Here is a 19,507-nt window from a genome sequence, read left to right as displayed (position 1 = left end):
AATCAACCCCTCCCAGGAGGAACATATAAAGATATCCTGTATGTCTTGTTTATTAAGGGCCTTTCAGGGAGGTGCTAACACTATTGATTTTTAGGTATAAAGTTTTGTCACACAGACACACATTGGGTTATGATTCAGAAGAGCTATGCTACAAGATCGGCATCAATAAACTCTTTTCCCCAGAAGCACTTGATCTGATTTACACTTCTTTATGTATTAGAAGAACTCTGGTACATTGGAGAGCCACTTGATATCTGGTCAGCCAAATACAAGATATAACATTAGTGTATTTCCCTCACAGTAACTGCATTCTGTAAAACCAATCGGTGGATAACGAACAGGGCTCCAATACAGTTTTTACAGGAGGTAAAAAAGAAAAAGTGAAATGGAGTGGTGCAACTCACTGGAATGTCAAAGTGTCAGTCAAGTGTGGTTAATACCACAGTGGTGTTGGTGGGTGTCAGGGGGTGGCGAGACTCTGGGAGTCTCTAATAGTCATACGGGACCCTCTGTCATGCCCTCCAGGGGGAGGCTGGTGGCATTGTCAGTGGGCTGAAGTTGATCCTGGGCAGGGGGGATGTTCTGAGCAGCAGCTGCAGTCAGGCTGGCGTAAGGCAGATGACAGTCTATGTGCAGGAATGGTGGGTAGTGCTGCCGATAACAGATGTAGGCGAAGAGCAGGCCGATCACTCCACCAACAAATGCATCTGTGATGAACAAAAATGTATAACATGATAATACTGAACATGAGAGTACTTTTTATTTATTTATTCATTTGTTTAATCTCTCTAACTCATTAATTGCATATTTTTCCGCCATTTTGAATTTGATGAAAAACATACTTTTTCTAACTCCTCCTAGGGTGTTCATCTGATCTTCACCAAATTAGCACATCAGCTCTAGACTATGCTGGCAATAAGTTATCAAATACATTTTGAAAGTGAAAGTTTTTTGAAGATATAAGCCAATGAAATGCTTGGGCCTTGCTAATTTCGACTAACTGACCTATATCTGTAAAAGGCAAATCACAAACTTAACAAAACTTTGTATACAAAGTTTTGACTAATTTCGCCTAAAAGGAGTGCTACAACTAAAAATCTGCATGTTATGTCTATGTTTGACTGGTCTCCTTACATTTCTTGGGATTTACCAAGACCACGAATACCATATTTGCAATGGTTTGTCCTATGGCCAGTTGCAATTTTGGATTTAATGTGAAAACGTCTTAAACGAATAACTTGTAGGCCATTTGCCTGATTGGAACGAAACCACCATCAGAAGATTTATGCCAAGCAAGTTCAATAATATTTTAAGAAAAACCTACTTTTCTGAACTTGTCCTAGGCCGTACATCCGATTTGCAAGAAAATGTATGTGCGTCATCTGGTGACACTCAGGACAAAAAGTAATTAAAAAATGTTGATAGACCAAACTGTGCTTCAACAAATTAAACAAAGAACGTGCCAAATTGAATTTTAGGATGTATCTCCACAATGCTTTGATGGATTGTGACGAAACTTGGTGTGTCATAGCAATCATGCCCTGAGGTGATTTGCAACGTTTTGGTGCAGTGCACCCTATGAGTCAGGAGATATTTAAAAAACTGCTATTTTTGCTTATAACTTCTGAATGGTTTGTCCTAAAATCACAAAACTGGACTCTTTAGACTCTGTGGAGTATACTGTGGCAAATTATACAAATTTTGCCTATGTCGGGCATTATTGGCATTTTTGTTGTAAAATATTGTATTTTACAAACACATTGGCATATCGTTACAAAACCCGGTATGTGTCATCGGCACAATGGCCTGAAGGTGCTCAACAGGTTTCAGGACAGTGCCACCTTGTGGTAAATAAATATAACGCAATATATAAAAGTGCTTGCAGTCGAAACTAAAGGTAACTACACCAAAAAATATGTACCAACAAATAATACCAAAAAACAATAATTTTCAATCATTCCACTAAATGTACTCAAATCTATCGTTCATATAAATCATTCAATTAAATGAATGGAATCACTAAGGGCTGTGTTAACCAAAAGCATTGTTAGCTCAAGTTGCTCGTAAAGACCATTGGTGCCTCTGGTACCTACGATCAACTTACACTATCTATGCTTTTGGGAAACACAGCCCAGAACAGTTAATAAATGAACATCTGACTCACTGCACTGCATTTCTTAACTCTCAGTCTCAAAATAACAAATGTTCATTATATTATCCTCTGAACTGGCTCTACAATTTTTTAGCATATACCAGAAAATTGCATTTACAAATTTAAATTGTTGTTAATTCTTTCTTTTGAATGCTTGGGACTAGATACCTAATTTTGGTCTCTTTTTAAAGAAAACACTTGGGAAAGTATAGTGCAAGTGAAATCAGTTAAATTAATAATATATATATATATATATATATATATATATATATAGAAGTTTAGGTTTATTTAAATGAAAATGCATTGCACAAAAAATTTATTTCATATATTAAAAAATATAAAAATATATGTGTTGGTCAAAAACATTATAGAAAAATAAAAGCCATATATCAACCAACTTTCAAGTAAATAAGTTATACAATACCATATTTATGTTGGGCCTCATGTGCTCAGATAGGAGACAATGTCAGGCCTACACACAGTCATAAAGCCTGACTGAGGCCTGTAGGAATACTCAAAGCCTGATAACACAAAGTAGAACCAAAATCAAACAAAGAGAGTCCAAATAGACAACAGATCCCATCAAGCCTTTCTCACTTTAGACTTAGGTGTGAATTTCTGAAAGATCGAACTCTTAACTCCTATTGGATGAAACGCACAACAGAACACGTCCCTCAACCATGATTTCATCGAGAGTATAAAACGTCTAGGTTACGGATGTAACCTCCGTTCCCTGATGGAGGGAACAAGACGTTGTGTCGGAGAAGCGACACTAGGGGTCTCTCTTGAGTGACGAATATGCCTCTGATCTATGAAAAAAGGCCAATGAGTAGTTGGCAGATAGTATTGCATACCCCGGCCCGGACATACGGCGAGGAACAAAGGCGAGGAAATACTATGAGTTCATTCAGGATTTTTCTGAGGAGTCGGAAATGGTCCGGCCACTACAGTGGCTCGGCTCAGTGACGTGGCCGGGAGGACACAACGTCTCGTTGGAGACCACACCTGCCCGGAAGTGGAGGTAAGAGTGGTGAATACGTCACATGGGTTTTTAGGCAACATGTGGAAAGTGGCGCGGTGGTAGATCCAGCCTCAGGAGGGGGAGTTGCTACAACACGGCGACTGGAGGGCAGCCAGGGACTGCCTAAGGAAAACGTCATTTTAAAACTTAAGTTAAAAAAGGAAATTTTTGTAAGGGGACCGTACCGCGGATAATAAACACAGGGGGAGTCTGCGTAGGAGTCCTTAACCTGTGGAGCACCTATTCCAGTATAGGATAGATTAAGTACCCACAGTGTATTGGGTCGGCGAGTTCCTCCGCTGAACTGCGGACCCATAAGGGCTAGGGAGGAATCATCCAGGGATCTGAGAAGTGGGATCTCCTGGGAGAGAAAGCGCACAATTTTACCTCAACCGAGGGAAAGGGCGCTATATACAAACGATTCACCCTGCCAGCCCATCAGCGTGTTACCTAGTACTACTGGCTCTTACCTGAGAAAACACGGGATGATACTGACTCAACCCTGAGACTGTAAAATCTCTCAAAGTTATTGGGTGTTGCCCAACCCGCTGCTCTACATATGTCTGCCAGGGAGGTCCCCCTGGCCAGTGCCCATGAGGACGCAACACTCCTTGTTGAGTGAGCTCATTCCCGCAAGGGGAGGGCCACGGCCTGGGTACGATAGGCCAATGAAATGGCGTCTACTACCCAGTGGGAAAGCCTGTGTTTGGAGACAGCGTTCCCTTTCCGCTGTCCCCCAAAGCACACAAAGAGCTCCTCAGATCATCTAAAGCTCTGCGTTCGGTTCAAGTAGGTACGTAAAGCACGAACCGGACACAGCAACGAAGGGGCTGGTTCTGCCTCCTCCCGGGGCAGTGCTTGCAGGTTCACTACCTGGTCTCTGAAGGGCGTGGTAGGAACCTTGGGCACGTAGCCCGGTCACGGTCTTAGTATCACATATGTGTCTGCCGGACCGAACTCCAGGTAAGTGTTGTGACAGAGAACCCTTGCAGGTCCCCGACCCTCTTGATGGAGGCAAGCGCAATCAGCAGGGTAGTCTTAAGAGAGAGGGCCCTGAGTCCAACTGATTCTAGTGGCTCGAAGGGAGGTCTCTGGAGGCCCGCGAGGACTACCGAGAGGTCCCAGGAGGGGAACAGGCTTGGCCGGGAGGGATTTGACCTCCGGGTGCCTCTTAGGAACCTGATGATTAAGTCGTGCTTACTGGGTCGAACGTCTCAGGAGCGTCTGGGAGCCTTCTGGGTCCTCGAGGGGGTCCGTGAGCTGGGGGGCATCTGCTTCCTGCAGGGCGCTTGACATGTGGGCTGAGAGCTGGGCCCAGGTTGAGGCGGAGCAGCCTGGTGTTTCTTCGCAGGGGGACGCCCTCGGCGAGCAGACGGGGCATGGCCCATTGCGGCAGACTTGTTTGTTTCTTCACTGTGGAGAACTGCTGGGCGAAGTCCTCGACGGTGTCGATGAAGAGGCCGAACTGGGAGACTGGGGTGTCGAGAAAGCGAGTCTTGTCGGTCTCATGCATCTTGACCAAGTTCAGCCACAGATGACGTTCCTGGACCACGAGCGTGGCCATCGCCAGCCCCTGACTGCGCTATGACCTTCATGGCTCTAAGGGCGAGGTCGGTCGCTGAGCGCAGTTCCTGCAGCAAATCGGGATCAGGGCTACCCACGTGAGGCTCTTTGAGTGCCTTGGCCTGGTGGACTTGCAGGAGGGCCATGGCATGCAGGGTGGAAGCAGCATGTCCGGCGGCACTGTAGGCCTTCGCGGTCAGCGAGGATGTTGTCGTACCGGCCTTGGAAGGGAGCACAGGGCGACCCCGCCAGGTGGTAGGGTTTTCGGGACACAGGTGGAGCGCAACAGCCCTATCCACCATGGGAATCACCGTGTACCCGTGGGCCACTCCCCCGTCGAGGGTAGCAAGAGCGGAGTGAGTGGCTTTGTGACGAGTGGAGATGGGTGCTCTCCATGATGACGTCAGCTCATCATGCACCTCCGAGAAAAACGAGACTGGGGGGGGCGTGGCTGTGAGCGGCGCCCAGACCCCAGGAACCAGTCATCCAACCACGACTGCTGTGGGGAGTATGGAGGGTTCCAGTTCAAGCCCACACTGGCGGCAGCCCGGGAAAGCATGTCGGTCATCTGAGCGTCAGCCTCAACCTGGGCGTGCTGGCCGCAGTCATCCGCGTCAGATACCGCACTCTCCGATGCAGCGGCGAGCTCATCCACCTCGAGCTCCAGAGGATAGGCAGGCTCGCTGTAAGGCGGGAGTCAACGAGTGTGCTGGGGGGCGGGTGGGCCGAGGGGGAGTACCCGTCGGAGCTGCACCTGCTGCCATCTCCAGATCGCCTCCATCACCAGCCGCACTGTCCTCAATCCCGTGGGAAGAAGGAGAAATGTGGGGGGGCATTGCTGAGCAATCCGTGTCTCACCTTTTTGCCTGCAGAAGTGAAGAAAGAACATGTCTCTTCCTTCTTTAACCGAGTCGACTTTGCTGATTTCTCCGCTAACCTGCCAAGAATGAGCCGCCGTACTGCCTGCCGAAAGAGCGAGGAAACGGACTCACGTCATCACTTGTGTTTCGAGGAACCGAGTCGGAGTCAAACAACAGAGGAACACACATTCAACCTGCGTCCTCGCGCGACTCAAGTAAAATGTTTACGTCTGGGCAGAGATAGATTATTGTAGTGTGATATTCTTGTCTATCAAGGTTATTGCTTGTACATTGTACGGACCACCAAGTCTCATTTCTGCTAATAATACTCAAGGTATTACTGTAGCTTACTGTTAGCATGAGATTTGCTGTGTTGTCATCCAACCACATTGGGCCGTTTGTGCATTTCTGCCATCGCAGGTGAGAACGGCACACTGAGTTTATCCATTAAATAACCAACAACTGCGGCGGACGATTACGAGCTGTTCACCGCATCACTGTGATAAAACTAACGGTTGCCATCTCTCGCATGATCACTAAACCAGCTTTGGTGCCATCACCCTGTTCTCTCCTCTTGTACTAACCGCACACACATGACCCCTCACAAACATACCCGCATACACATTTGGCAAACAGATAACTTGGCGACAGAGCTCAGCTTTGTCCATAAGTTATCGTACCAGCAGAGACACATGTTAAAAGTGCAGATGCTATTAACCAGTCTCTGTGCCCACATTCCCTTGCCGGAAACCTCAAGTGACGCACTCTCCACAAGAGCCATGCCCGCCATTTTGTGCCCTCCTTCTCTCCTTACATAGCTTTAGCCCTATAGCTGCTATGAGTCCAAACACAGAATATGCACTCCAGCCGGTTTAGCAATTATTCCTCCTCAAAACCTTTGGAACTTATTCCAAAGTATCCAAATCTAGCTAGATTGTTGTGTTTTTGCATAGATCTATTGAAAGAAGCAGCGAAAATTTTAGATTTCATCTCCGATTGGTCATCAGAAATAGAAGAAAGCTTTAACAAAGCTAAAGTGAACGTGTAATGGTGACCTTAGGTTCTCATATCAAACACTAGGATGACGTTGTTCTGGAATGAGCAAGGCCACCCCTGTAACCATAGAAACATCATACCAATGGCTACATGACCTGTCAATTAAATCTTGACTAACGATCCATTGGCTGGATCTAGTCACTGAAATGGCCAATGCACTTTTTGTTGAGGCCATGAAGTCTTTGATATTGTTTGAATCACAGAAAGACTCGAGAGTGGGCTTAAACAAAGTGGCAGTTTCACCAGAATAGCGGATACCACAACAATGCTGATTGATAAAATAAGTTTTATAATCAATATTCTATTGATAATAGACATTTTGATTTATGTGATGATGCCGCCGAAGTATAATCAGTCGGATTTTCCTCAATTTTCGCTGTTTTGGATAAAATGGTCGAGTCTATTTCCAATTGTGGACATTTACCATGGATTGTGTGTTTGAATTTCATGCCATCATCCGATCGGATCATGGCCAGAAGATATAAACTATAAGTAATACTGCTCACATTTTGCACGTTTTAAAATCCACTCTTTCATTATTTTAATGCAATACTGTAATGATGTCATTCAGATCGCAAAACAGTGAGCATATTTCAAAGCTAAAGACTTAAAGCTTTAAACGATATAAGGATTGTCAAGATTAAAGTCGAATATGAAGGTAATATAGTCCAATAAACATAAAAAAAACACAAAAACAAAACCGGATAAACAAGCAGGGTGTCAACTCAAAGCCGCATATAAAATGTTTGGACAATCGGCCACACGTTAGCACAATAATTAGCTAATTCATGTTTTTGCTTATAACTCCGGAACGGTATTACGGACTACAATAAAATTTTTTTAGCTTTTCTGAATCCACCAGTGCCCTCCAATGTTATGTTCACATGGATTTCCATTCCCTCAAGAAAAGTTTTTATCATGTATTTTTTTATCTACTTTTTATAACTGGTTTTAGGCCATTTTCCCAATTCGCATGAAACTTGGCATACATAATCTACAGACCCTTCCAAAAAAAAAATTTCAAAAGAATATTGATACGTCTAATTGCTCCAAAGATATACGCAAATATATTTTGGGGCATGGCTTACAATGACTAATTAGTTCATTTTTGAATGTAGGGGGCACTATAACTTAAGAAAATTGTGCAACTGTGCTCAAAGCAATTGAATTAACTCCAGAACCGTATATGATAAGAAACATTTATGAATGAGTATTTCTGTGAATCCATCAGTGCCCCCAAATAATTGGTTACTTCAATTTCCATTTCCAATTTTACTTGTTTCCTGTGTCTTCCAGAGGGAAGGAAGACACAGGAAACAGGGCTTTCAACTGCAGCGGTAAGACTTTTAATTTCTGAACTCTTATCATATACAACTTCACAATAACTCTTCACTGTAACACACACAATTCACAAGCTACTCAAAAGGGCTTTGTCCAACACTCTCTTTTCACTGGAGGTTCTGTGGCTGCTTTTTATGCTGCTCTCCCCGTGCTCACTGAAATTAGAGACAGGTGTTAGACATAATTTAGCTCAGGTGCAAGCGCCCTTACCTCTTTCCCTTGACCACGCCCCTGCTGCCACATACCCACATACCCCCACCGCCCAACTCAGGCCATGGTGCCATCCAGCCTGCCTACCACTCCCCCCATTTCTGGAGAGGAAGTCAGCGACAGCCATCTGCACCCCCGGTCTGTGGACCACCTTGAACTTAAATGGCTGGAGGGCCAGATACCAACGGGTGATCCAGGCATAAGTATCCTTCATGCGGTGGATCCATTGGAGTGGGGCGTGATCCGAGCAGAGAGTGAAGGCCCGCCCCAGCAGGTAGTATCGAAGCATGAGGAATGCCCCCTTGATGGCCAGACACTCCTTCTCCATGGTGCTGTACTTTGTTTCCCTCAAGGACAGTTTACGGCTGATGTACAGCACCGGGTGCTCCTCCCCCTCCACCACCTGCGAGAGTACGGCCCTCAGCCGTCTGTCTGAAGCATCCGTCTGCAATAAGAAAGGGAGAGAGAAGTTAGGAGCATGTAAAAGCGGCCCCCCACAAAGTGAGGCTTTAACCTGCGTAAACGCCTGTTGGCACTGCTCCGACCATTGGACCAGGTCTGGAGCCCCCTTTTTAGTGAGGTCAGCAAGCTGGTGACATCCGAATAATTAGGTACAAACCTCCTATAATAGCCAGCCAGCCCCAGGAACTGTCTTGGGTAAGTTGCAATCGCCGCGGTCTTGTCAAATTGGGGACGCACCATGACCCAAGTGGAACCCCAGATACTGTACCTCCACACGCCCAATCGGGCACTTCCTGGGGTTTGTCGTGAGCCCCGCCCACCGCAGCGACCTCAGGACTGCCCTCAGATGTTGCATGTGCCACGTAAGCGGTGTGTGGTCTGAGGATCCAGTCCATGAAATGCTGAAAGGTGGCTGGGGCCCCAAACAAACCGAACGGAAGTGTCACGAATTGGTGTAATCCAAACGGCGTGGAGAAGGCTGTTTTCTCATGGGAAATTGGTGTCAAGGGGATCTGCCAATAACCCTTTGTTAAATCCAAGGTCGAATATAACCGAGCAGTACCCAACCGATCGAGCAACTCATCAACACATTGCATTGGGTAGATAGAGGCATATTCGGCGCTCAAGAGAGACACCTAGTGTCGTTTCTCCGACACATTGTCGAGAGAGCGACAAACGGGGAACCCCAGAGATTTCTCCTAAACCTTGCTTCCAGCTACAGCATTTGCTGCATCTAGTTACCAAGGTCGAATAAAACCGAGCAGTACCCAACCGATCGAGCAACCCATCAACACGGGGCATTGTAACAAAACTTACAATTGGTGGCAACCACTCCTTACCTTGTGTTACTAGACAGTGTTAAGGTCTACATGTTGCAACATGTGCAGGGCCCCTAACCTGTTCCCAATTCAAAAATGTAACATGATACCTGAAATACATAAGATACAAAGTTGAAATGAAAGAAAACAAAGCACAGAAACAGACTGAGAGGCTTGTCAATAAAAACCACAAGCAATACAAAAAACAGGTCTCTTCATATCACAGCCATCTTGGATTTTATAGACCTAGGTGATCTCAAGACTCCACGGGCAATTGGCTGATCACACAAGGCAGGCGGTGATTGGCTGGAACAAAGGCAAATGGAGGAACCAATGGGGCAGGCTCCTGCAACAGAAAACACACAGAGAGAAAACAAAACACATATGCCTAGAGGGCGTAACACCATACAGACCCATCACTCTTGGGAACAAGAACAACCGGGCTGGACCAATCACTGTGGGATTCCTCTATTATGCCCATATCGAGCATCGCATCCAATTCTTCCCGAACTATTTTCTTTTTGTGTTCGGGCATGCGATAAATACCACCACCCCCGGCTCGATCTCGATGTGGTGCTGGAAGAGGTTTGTATGACCTGGTAGAGGGGAAAACACATCCGCAAACTCCTTTTGCAAATCAGAAACCTCTGTAAACTGACACGGTGAGAGGTGGTCTCCACAAATGACCGGGGTGTTATGATTGTGGTTTGGATTCACCTCCGGTCCGAGCTCCGCCCTCTCCGGAACTACCGTAGCCAACGTCATGGGGGCCACCTCCCTCCACAATTTCAGTAGGTTAAGATGATATATCTGCCGCATGCCCCGTCTATCGGTTCGTTTAACCACATAATCGAGATCCCCCACTCGTTGTGTGACCACAAAGGGTCCTTGCCATCTGGCGAGTAATTTAGAGCTCGATGTGGGGAGTAATACGAGTAACTTATCTCCCGGTGCAAATTCCCTTAGCTGAGTTCCCCTGTCATACAGGGGAAGCGCTGACGTTCTTGGGCTGAAATTCTCCTGTGTTAGTTTCCCCAAAGTGTGGAGTTTTGCTCTGAGATCAAGGACGTATTGAATTTCATTCTTACTGTCTGAAGGCCCCTCCGCCCAGGCTTCCCGTAAGACGTCCAGCACACTGCATGGGTACCACCCATACAGCAGCTCAAATGGGGAGAAGCCAGTGGTGGCTTCCGGGACCTCTCGTACTGCGAAAAACAGGGGTCCAGCCATCTATCCCAGTTTCTGGCATCCTTGTGCACAAACTTACGAATCTTGTTTTTGAGGGTTTTATTAAATCGTTCCACTAGGCCATCTGTCTGCGGATGGTACACGCTAGTGCGAATCGACTTAATGCTCAACAGTTCATAAAGCTCGTGAAGTATACGTGACATAAAAATAATGCCCTGATCGGTGAGGATTTCTTTCAGAATCCCCACCCGGGAGATTATTTTTAAGAGTGCCCCAGCAACACAACGTGCTGAGATGTTGCTCAGAGGCACTAGGACTAATACAAAGCGATGTCCGCGTGCTGTCCGTTCTAATGGCCCGATGAGGTCCATCCCAATTCTTTTTATTCTTTGTCATTCCGACTTGGAGCGGTCGAGGACGGCCCTGGCTCCGCCTCCCCTGCAAAAGCATCGCACATCTCCTCATTTTAGTGCAGGACCCATCCTTGCAAATTCCCTCTAATACATTTCCCGGCCAATCGGTCCCCAAAATCAGTGGATGGGTGAGGCGGGAACTAACCGCAGCCTCCATTCTATGTTTTTCCCCCCGGAATTTGATCACCAAGGTCACCATAGGATACTTGTGAACATCCCCATGCACACACCTTACCCTCACCAGTTTAGCTGTGCCTAAAGCCTCGGGTTGAACCAAGTGTTGGTGGATGGTGGTCTGATTACAACCTGTATCCAGCAATGCTTGATGAGTACCCCCCTTGATTCTTACTGGCCTGCGGGATATCGGAGACCCGTACCACCGTCCCCACCTCCATCAGTGGACACTGATCCCGGAAGTGGCCCGGATCTCCGCATCTCCAGCATGCCGGCCCAGGCGCTATACCCGTAACTGTGTCGGCGGGCGCCCCCACCTGAGGGGGAGGGCGGCTGAAGGTCGGGGAAGGTGTAGCTTCCCATGGCCTGGAAGCTGTTCTCGGGAAGCCTCCTTGCCTACGCGGGGCAAGAGAGAGAGTAGAACGAGAAGGCAGAGAGGAGGGGAGGGAACAGGGAAAAATATAGGGGAAGGGGGAAGAGAGAGAGTGAGCTCCTCCGCCCTCGGGATCGCCGCCATGTGGTCCTCCGCAAGCCGAACGGCTGCCTCCAGCGACGCCGGGCAGTGGCACTGGACCCACTCCGCCGTTCTTCTGGGCAAGCGTTGCACAAACTGCCCCAGTACCACCTGGTCGATCAGACCCTCAACGTCGCGGTCCCCCTCTACCAGCCACCTCCGGCAGGCGTCCCAGAGCTGTTGGGCAAAGGCGAACGGGCGGTCGGACTTCTCAAACTTCATACCCTGGAAGAGCTGGTGGTTCTCTTCCGGACTCTGACCATCCCGTTGCAAGATGGCTATCTTCAAGTCTGCATAGGCCAGGAGGTTTGTTGCCGGCAGTTGTTGAGCGGCGAGCTGAACAAGGCGAAAAAAGAGGGACAAGGCACGCTGCCCATTGGTCATGCGGCCAGCCCAAAATCGTTCCATCTTCTTGAACGCGGACGGGGGCAAAGAGGCGCGGGTGTCCGGGGTCGCGGCTGTGGCGGCCTTCTGGCTGAGGAGACTCCGGATCGCATGACGGTCCTCTGCTTGAGCCCACATGATCTCGAGGAACTGACAATCTTGGTCCTGCAAGAGCTCTAGCAGGGACTGTTGGTGGCTCTGATGTATCGCAGCGAGGGACTGGAGGACCTGCGCCAGCTGGGAGGACTCTACGGGGCAATTTCCTTCCATGACTTGGATAATAATGATCTCGGGTTTCGGCACCAGTGTAGCACTCTTCTCCACGGAGCGAAGGAAGACACAGGAAACAGAGCTTTCAACTGCAAGACTTTTAATTTCTGCACCCTTATCAGATACAACTTCACAATAACTCTTCACTGTAACACACACAATTCACAAGCTACTCAGAAGGGCTTTGTCCAACTCTCTCTTTTCACTGGAGGTTCTGTGGCTGCTTTTTATGCCGCTCTCCCCGTGCTCACTGAAATTAGAGACAGGTGTTACACATAATTTAGCTCAGGTGCAAACGCCCTTACCACTTTCCCTACCGGACGGGCGCTTGACCAAATCCCCGCTGCCACAAACACCTTGGTTAGTGATGTAACCTCTGTTCCCTGATGGAGGGAACGAGAAGATGTAGTTACACTAGGGGTTCGCTCTTGAGAGCCCCAATCACCTTTACTTTATTCAGAAAAGGCCAATGAAAATTGCCGAGTGGAATTTTCATGCCCCAGAAAACGGGTATAAAAGGAGATGGTGTCATGGCAGGAGGGACACAACGTCTCATTCCCTCCATCAAGGAACATCAGTAACCAAGACGTTCCCTGTCTGTCATTCACTCGACGCTGTCGATGTAGTGACACTAGGGGTTCCTATATGAAACGACGAAGGCCCTGAACCAATTTCATGAGGTATGGAGGAGTAGACATGGTCAAGCTGCTGTGTGTCTCAAAGTGAGCGCTCGACCATGTCATGACCTTCCAGCGATTTAGGTAACGCATCTCCCTGGTTCCGTTAAGGGTGGGAGGAGGCACTTACCCGAAGATGCTACAGGCGGTTGCCTTTCCTGATTTTTGTATTAAGCAATTTCCTGTCGAGCACCATATATATTAGGAAGTGCTCTTCCCTCTCCAGGAAAGTGCTGAGCTCGTTCTGCTGCAGGGGCTAAATGAGGATCTCTTTAGGGTAGGTAGGACCACAGAGAGATCCCGAAAGGGAATCAAGCGCGGCCTAAGAGGATTCAATCTTCTTGCACCCTTGAGGAACCTGGTGATCAAGTCTTGTTACCGTGAGGGTCTCCCTTCCAAACTGTCTGCTGGCAGGTCATCCCCACCTTCCTGAATCTGGCAGGGGACAGGGAAACAACAATAATTAAAAACACAGGGGGTACTCCCTGTAACAGTGCAGTACCCCCTAAAAACCCAAGTAAAATTTAAAAGAGAGGGAAAGGCCAATGCGTAGCGGCAGCAGGAGAGAGAAGGAGAGAGAGAGAGAGAAGAAATAAAAACGCTTACTCGCCAGTTCTCTGATACGCCGTAGCTTGGTCCTCAGCCACTCCTCCACCCTCTAGCGGACGACAGACAGGCCTTCCAGGGTGGATCAGAGGCAGACCGCATTTTTGGTGGATGGTAGGGGTCTCCCCCACCCCTGGCAGCGCTAACCGCTCCAGGCAGTAGGTTGGGAGCCACTCCTCCCCTCGCAGTCGAAGGATGTTCCTCCGCTTCCAGGCAGCCGGGCTCCTCCGTCCTCAAGGCCAGATACAGCTGCTCCTTTGGGGTGGATGGTAACGTCAAGAACTCCACTACGCCGCATCCCTCCTCCTTACTGGATTTTAGGCACAAGTATAAAGGGGGTTAATGGAAAGGAGAAAAAAAATTCCAAAAACAATAGCGCTTTAGCATCTCTAGTGCATTGGCCCTAATAATAATATAATTATGAAAAAAAACATTCCAAAAACAACAGGGCTTTAGCACATGATGTTAGACTTCCAAGTTGGAAATCCCTACAAGATATTGCAATCCACTTTTGCCAAGACAGAGAGGTCTGTTGTCACACAAACATTCCAAAACCAGAAAGATGCAAAAACTTGACTTTTATCACTATGTGATGCAAAGGTTCTGCATTACATGATGATAACACTTGTTTAACAAACATTTGCAGAGACACATGTTCTAATCATGCTACATTGTACGCTATCTATAAGTACCTTTAACTAAAATGCGAGCATTACAGCATCATTTATATTATGGTTGCTCTGACATGTTTCTAATATCAGTCTAACACCTGCTAGGCTAACATGATCTTTCCAATTTTATTTTTTTATAATTTTATGACCATCATGCAATGAAATGCCATTATGATCAAGCATAAAAGATATCAAGTAGAACTATCCCACATCAAAGTTTCATGTAACACAACATAATGACTATACTTTTATTCTTGGCATCATGAAACCAAATGACAACCAAAAATAAAATTCCTGTGATCCCATTCACCTTCTCCACTGTTTCATAAAATATCTCGGGCCTCTGAATGGACTAGTAGCGCAATCATGGGTTGTTGGAAAGCTGAGATTCTCAATTTTAGGTAGTCAAGAATGTACTTTCTGATGATTTGTTTATCATGCTTTATCTGTTGGACTGCATATATTGTTGTGGACATCTGAGACACAGCATGGGATTATTTACCCAAGCAAGCTCACAAAAGAGTATAAAATGGCTTATTTTAAAGGGGTCATGACATGAGAAACCAAATTTGCCTTGATCTTTTGGTATATAAGAGGTCTTTGTATCATTAAAACGTCCTGCAAGTTTAATATTTTAAGACGTCCTCCCCATTCTAAACGAATCATTTATTTAATCAAGCTCAAAATACAGCTCGTTCTGGATTCATGGTTAGAAGTGACGTGTCGGTTAGAAGTGACGTAACAGCGTTTGCATATGACCGCCTCCAGCACAAGATAACTACGCTTTAAGCGCAAGACTACGCTCATTTCGTATCGCCGTGCGCCTCGCAAGTGTTCAGTCGATGGACAGCGAGCTCTGACAGAGACTACTTGTGCACAGGAAAATTACGATGCCACACAGATGTGCTGTTCCTGGCTGTGGTCAAACAAAACCTCTGAATAAGCTGCCGAAAGATCCAGACGTCAGGGAAAAATGGATGCAGTTTATTTTTTGCGGACGACCCAGTCACGGCAGTGTTAACTTAAAGGGGTCATGACATGGTTTTTTTTATTGTATTATTATGTTCCCTTAGGTGCAATTATAGTATTAATATATTTTTTTTAAGAAAAACTTTTAAAATCTAGTGATTTATGACCTTTTCCCACCCTGTTTCTCATCCTCTGATTCAAACAGTCTGTTTTGGGGGCGTTTTCCATTTAAGACTTCAGTGTTAACGCCCACTGTTTTGATTGGCTAACGTCAGTGCCTATGTATCAATTATTGACGCCTCCAGCCAGAACAATATGCAAGTAAACTAAGTAAAAACACTGTGATTATTCATAATGAATGAAATTGCGCTTTAAAAAGTAGTTTAAAGTTTAAAATAGATTACTTACAGTTTGCGTCGTCGTTGTTCCCAGAATAGTCGGCACGGACTTATCTTTGAGCAACAGTTTTCTGGCAAAGCCAGCATCATATTGAGATTTGTTCTCAAAACAGTCATCCTTAAAATGTACAGAACAAACGCTTAAGTTAACACTGCCGTGACTGGGTCGATCCGCAAAAAATAAACTGCATCCATTTTTCCCTGACGTCTGGATCTTTCGGCAGATTATTCAGAGGTTTTGTTTGACCACAGCCAGGAACAGCACATCTGTGTGGCATCGTAATTTTCCTGTGCACAAGTAGTCTCTGTCAGAGCTCGCTGTCCATCGACTGAACACTTGCGAGGCGACGGCGATACTGAAATGAGCGTAGTCTTGCGCTTAAAGCGTAGTTATCTTGTGCTGGAGGCGGTCATATGCAAACGCTGTTACGTCACTTCTAACCGACACGTCACTTCTAACCATGAATCCAGAACCAGCTGTATTTTGAGCTTGATTAAATAAATGATTCGTTTAGAATGGGGAGGACGTCTTAAAATATTAAACTTGCAGGAGGTTTTAATGATACAAAGACCTCTTATATACCAAAAGATCAAGGCAAATTTGGTTTCTCATGTCATGACCCCTTTAAGCGTTTGTTCTGTACATTTTAAGGATGACTGTTTTGAGAACAAATCTCAATATGATGCTGGCTTTGCCAGAAAACTGTTGCTCAAAGATAAGTCCGTGCCGACTATTCTGGGAACAACGACGACGCAAACTGTAAGTAATCTATTTTAAACTTTAAACTACTTTTTAAAGCGCAATTTCATTCATTATGAATAATCACAGTGTTTTTACTTAGTTTACTTGCATATTGTTCTGGCTGGGGCGTCAATAATTGATACATAGGCACTGACGTTAGCCAATCAAAACAGTGGGCGTTAACACTGAAGTCTTAAATGGAAAACGCCCCCAAAACAGACTGTTTGAATCAGAGGATGAGAAACAGGGTGGGAAAAGGTCATAAATCACTAGATTTTAAAAGTTTTTCTTAAAAAAAAATATATTAATACTATAATTGCACCTAAGGGAACATAATAATACAATAAAAAAAACCATGTCATGACCCCTTTAAGAAAATAGCCTAAGGTAAGAGCTGATATAGAGCTTCTGTCTGAGACATTAGCCTTTTTTGTCTCACAGAGATTATGATTCCCTTTGCTAATGATTCAAACTGTGGTGTTAACAAAATAAGATTCCTGATAATGAGAGCTTTTCATTTGATAAATGACAACTATCTTTGTGCTGTTTGAAAAACGTTTAATTTATGCTAAAATCGCTCTCTATCCATCCATCCATCCATCTTTAATATAACAATTCTATTTTAAATTCCTTTTTGTATCTTTTCTCCATTAATTACTTAAAAAAACTGCAAACATGGTACATTGCATTTTACACTAACCTATGCTTTATAGTAAACAAAGCAGGGCTTAATTTGTGCCGGAACAAGCCGGATCCGGTACCTCCGAATTTAGATCAGGCACCTGTTTTGGGGGATCCCCCATCTCATGCGGCACTGAAAGACATTGTTGCTGACCTGTAGCCTACATATGTTTCATGATAAATCAAGTATAATAATGATATGTCATCAATAACTTGCTATATACCTTTTAAATTTAAAATAGTAATAGTAAAAGTAAGAAATGAGCTATATCCGATGTGTAGTCCATGCCATGTTTTAGAGGTGACCGATTAAATTTGTACCGCTATAACTATTCCTATTTCCATGATAAAAAATTACTTCTCTTCTGTAATTGGTGGATTTAAGGGGGGGGTGTCATATTTTTTAATTGGAGATGAGGAATGATGGCGAAAAGACTTAATTTACTGGATTATTTTAGACAGGGCCCAATATCTGAAACTAAACAGACAAGAGTAATTATAGATCCCACTTATAGAAAAGATGCAAGTTCATCGGCTAATGATGTTAAAACAGAGCAAGTCGACAACCGCGGAGAGCTCTGGTGGGTTGGGGGAAGAAGCGTGTGGAGGTGAGCAGACAATCGAAGGTCAAAGAATGGGAGCAATATGGACTGAAGTACAGTTTAAAACAAAAAAGACATCATATCCTTGGCTTGTCATGGAGGGGTCGCATCTAGGCTGCGCTGTTTGCAAAAAGGTTGGAAGCCTGGGTCCCTCAGACGAAGGCACACACTGCAGCACTTAGCATTCTTGAAAAGGCAAAAGAAGACTCGTTACAAAAAACAATACTAAATAACCTATCCGATGAAGTGAACACTACTGCAAGAATTTTTCCAACAGCCTGCAAGGAAGCGAAGCGCCACAGACCAGCATATGGCTTCGAGAGTGAAATTGATTGCCAGGAGTTAAATGGGCTCGACATGGGAAGAATTCTGCACTCTAATGTGGCATGTGCAAACATACAAAGCCATATTTCACTTGAAATGAAAAATAAATGATTTGAAAAGATTGTTGACTGTGCTCCTAAGATTGGTCTCATGCTTGATGAAGCAACTAGCTTAAGCAGAAAGAGTGCTTTAATCATTTACGTCAAATTTCATCTGTCCGGCATGGAGTCGCCTGAAAACACTTTTGTGGAATTTGTTGAACTAGAAGACCTAAGTGCCCATGGAATTGTCGCTCAACGTAATTGTGCCTTAGATGGTGTTAATTTTACCCAGGATTTTCTGTATAAAACACTGATAGGGCTTTCATGCATTGGCGCATCAGTTATGCTTGGCCGCAAGTCTGGAGTGGCAGCAAGACTTAAATCACTCTTTCCAAATATGAAAGTGTGGCACTGCTCAGCGCATCGACTGGAGCTCGCAGTCGGTGATACGATTAAAGAATTGGGTGCAATAAATAATTTCAGGATTTTCATGGATAAACTCTACACACTGTACAGCACATCAAACAAAACAGAATTGAGCTTAAACTATGTGCTTACGAATTAGACATTCAGTTGTGCAAAATTGGCCGGGTCTTGGACAACAGATGGGTTGCGTCGAGGTTTTAGATCTGTCGAAGCTGTATGGAAAAATTACCCTGCCCTCTACAATAATTTCAGTCAGGCAGAAGAAGATTATTCCCGTGACAGCGTTACTTGTGTGAGCTACAGTGGCCTTGCTAAGCGCATGTCCTCGTACTGTTTTGTCCAAAATCTTGGACTCATGTATGATGCTCTTCAAAAATTGTCTGAGCTGTCCTGGGAGCTCCAAAAACAAGACTGTACATTATCGCGGCACATAGAGCTATTTTTCGCGAGGCAAGAGTGTTTGAGGCAATATCTGAGAGACCAGGTCATCATAGCCAAATCAGCCAAAATCAGGACAGAATTTTCCAAGGTGTTCCTCTGCATCCAGGAGGATGAGAAGACAAAAGTATGGATTACAAGGTTTTTTTTGGGAGTCTGGTGAGAAGCCTGGAGAATCACATGCTATCGTACGGAGGGGGAAAAGGGGACCAAACGGGTTACAGCAAACTCATCGAAGAGCTAAAAGTACTTTTTCGTGAATACTTGCCTCAGGATGCCAGAGCAATTTATGGTGATAAAGAAGCCGAGTCACTTTGTCAGCAGTTTGGCATTGACCGCTCTCGATCTGCTGTTCGGGCTTTGAGGGAATATCGAGAGAACTGCGGTGAGCTCATCCCAGTGGGATTAAAATAACTTTTGATTGCGGCCAACACAGTTCCGATTTCAAGTGCATAGTGTGAGAGGGGTTTTTCTCAAATTAACTTAATTTGCAATGTCAACCAAGC

General features: G+C 45.4%; 1 protein-coding gene across 1 annotated transcript in view; it reads right to left on the bottom strand.

Annotated features, from left to right (window-relative positions):
* Positions 1–495: 495 nt before the first annotated feature.
* The window catches only part of plpp4 (phospholipid phosphatase 4), a 216,492-nt gene continuing 197,480 nt past the window's right edge, over positions 496–19,507 (bottom strand). The window contains exon 7 of the mRNA XM_052089451.1: positions 496–707. Within this exon, the coding sequence (XP_051945411.1) occupies positions 496–707 (212 nt within the window). The remainder of the gene's footprint in view (positions 708–19,507) is intronic.

Source organism: Xyrauchen texanus, chromosome 24 (genome assembly GCF_025860055.1).
Source record: "Xyrauchen texanus isolate HMW12.3.18 chromosome 24, RBS_HiC_50CHRs, whole genome shotgun sequence".
In the NCBI taxonomy this organism is placed as follows: Eukaryota; Metazoa; Chordata; class Actinopteri; order Cypriniformes; family Catostomidae; genus Xyrauchen; species Xyrauchen texanus.
This window is presented reverse-complemented; position numbering and strand designations above follow the sequence as displayed.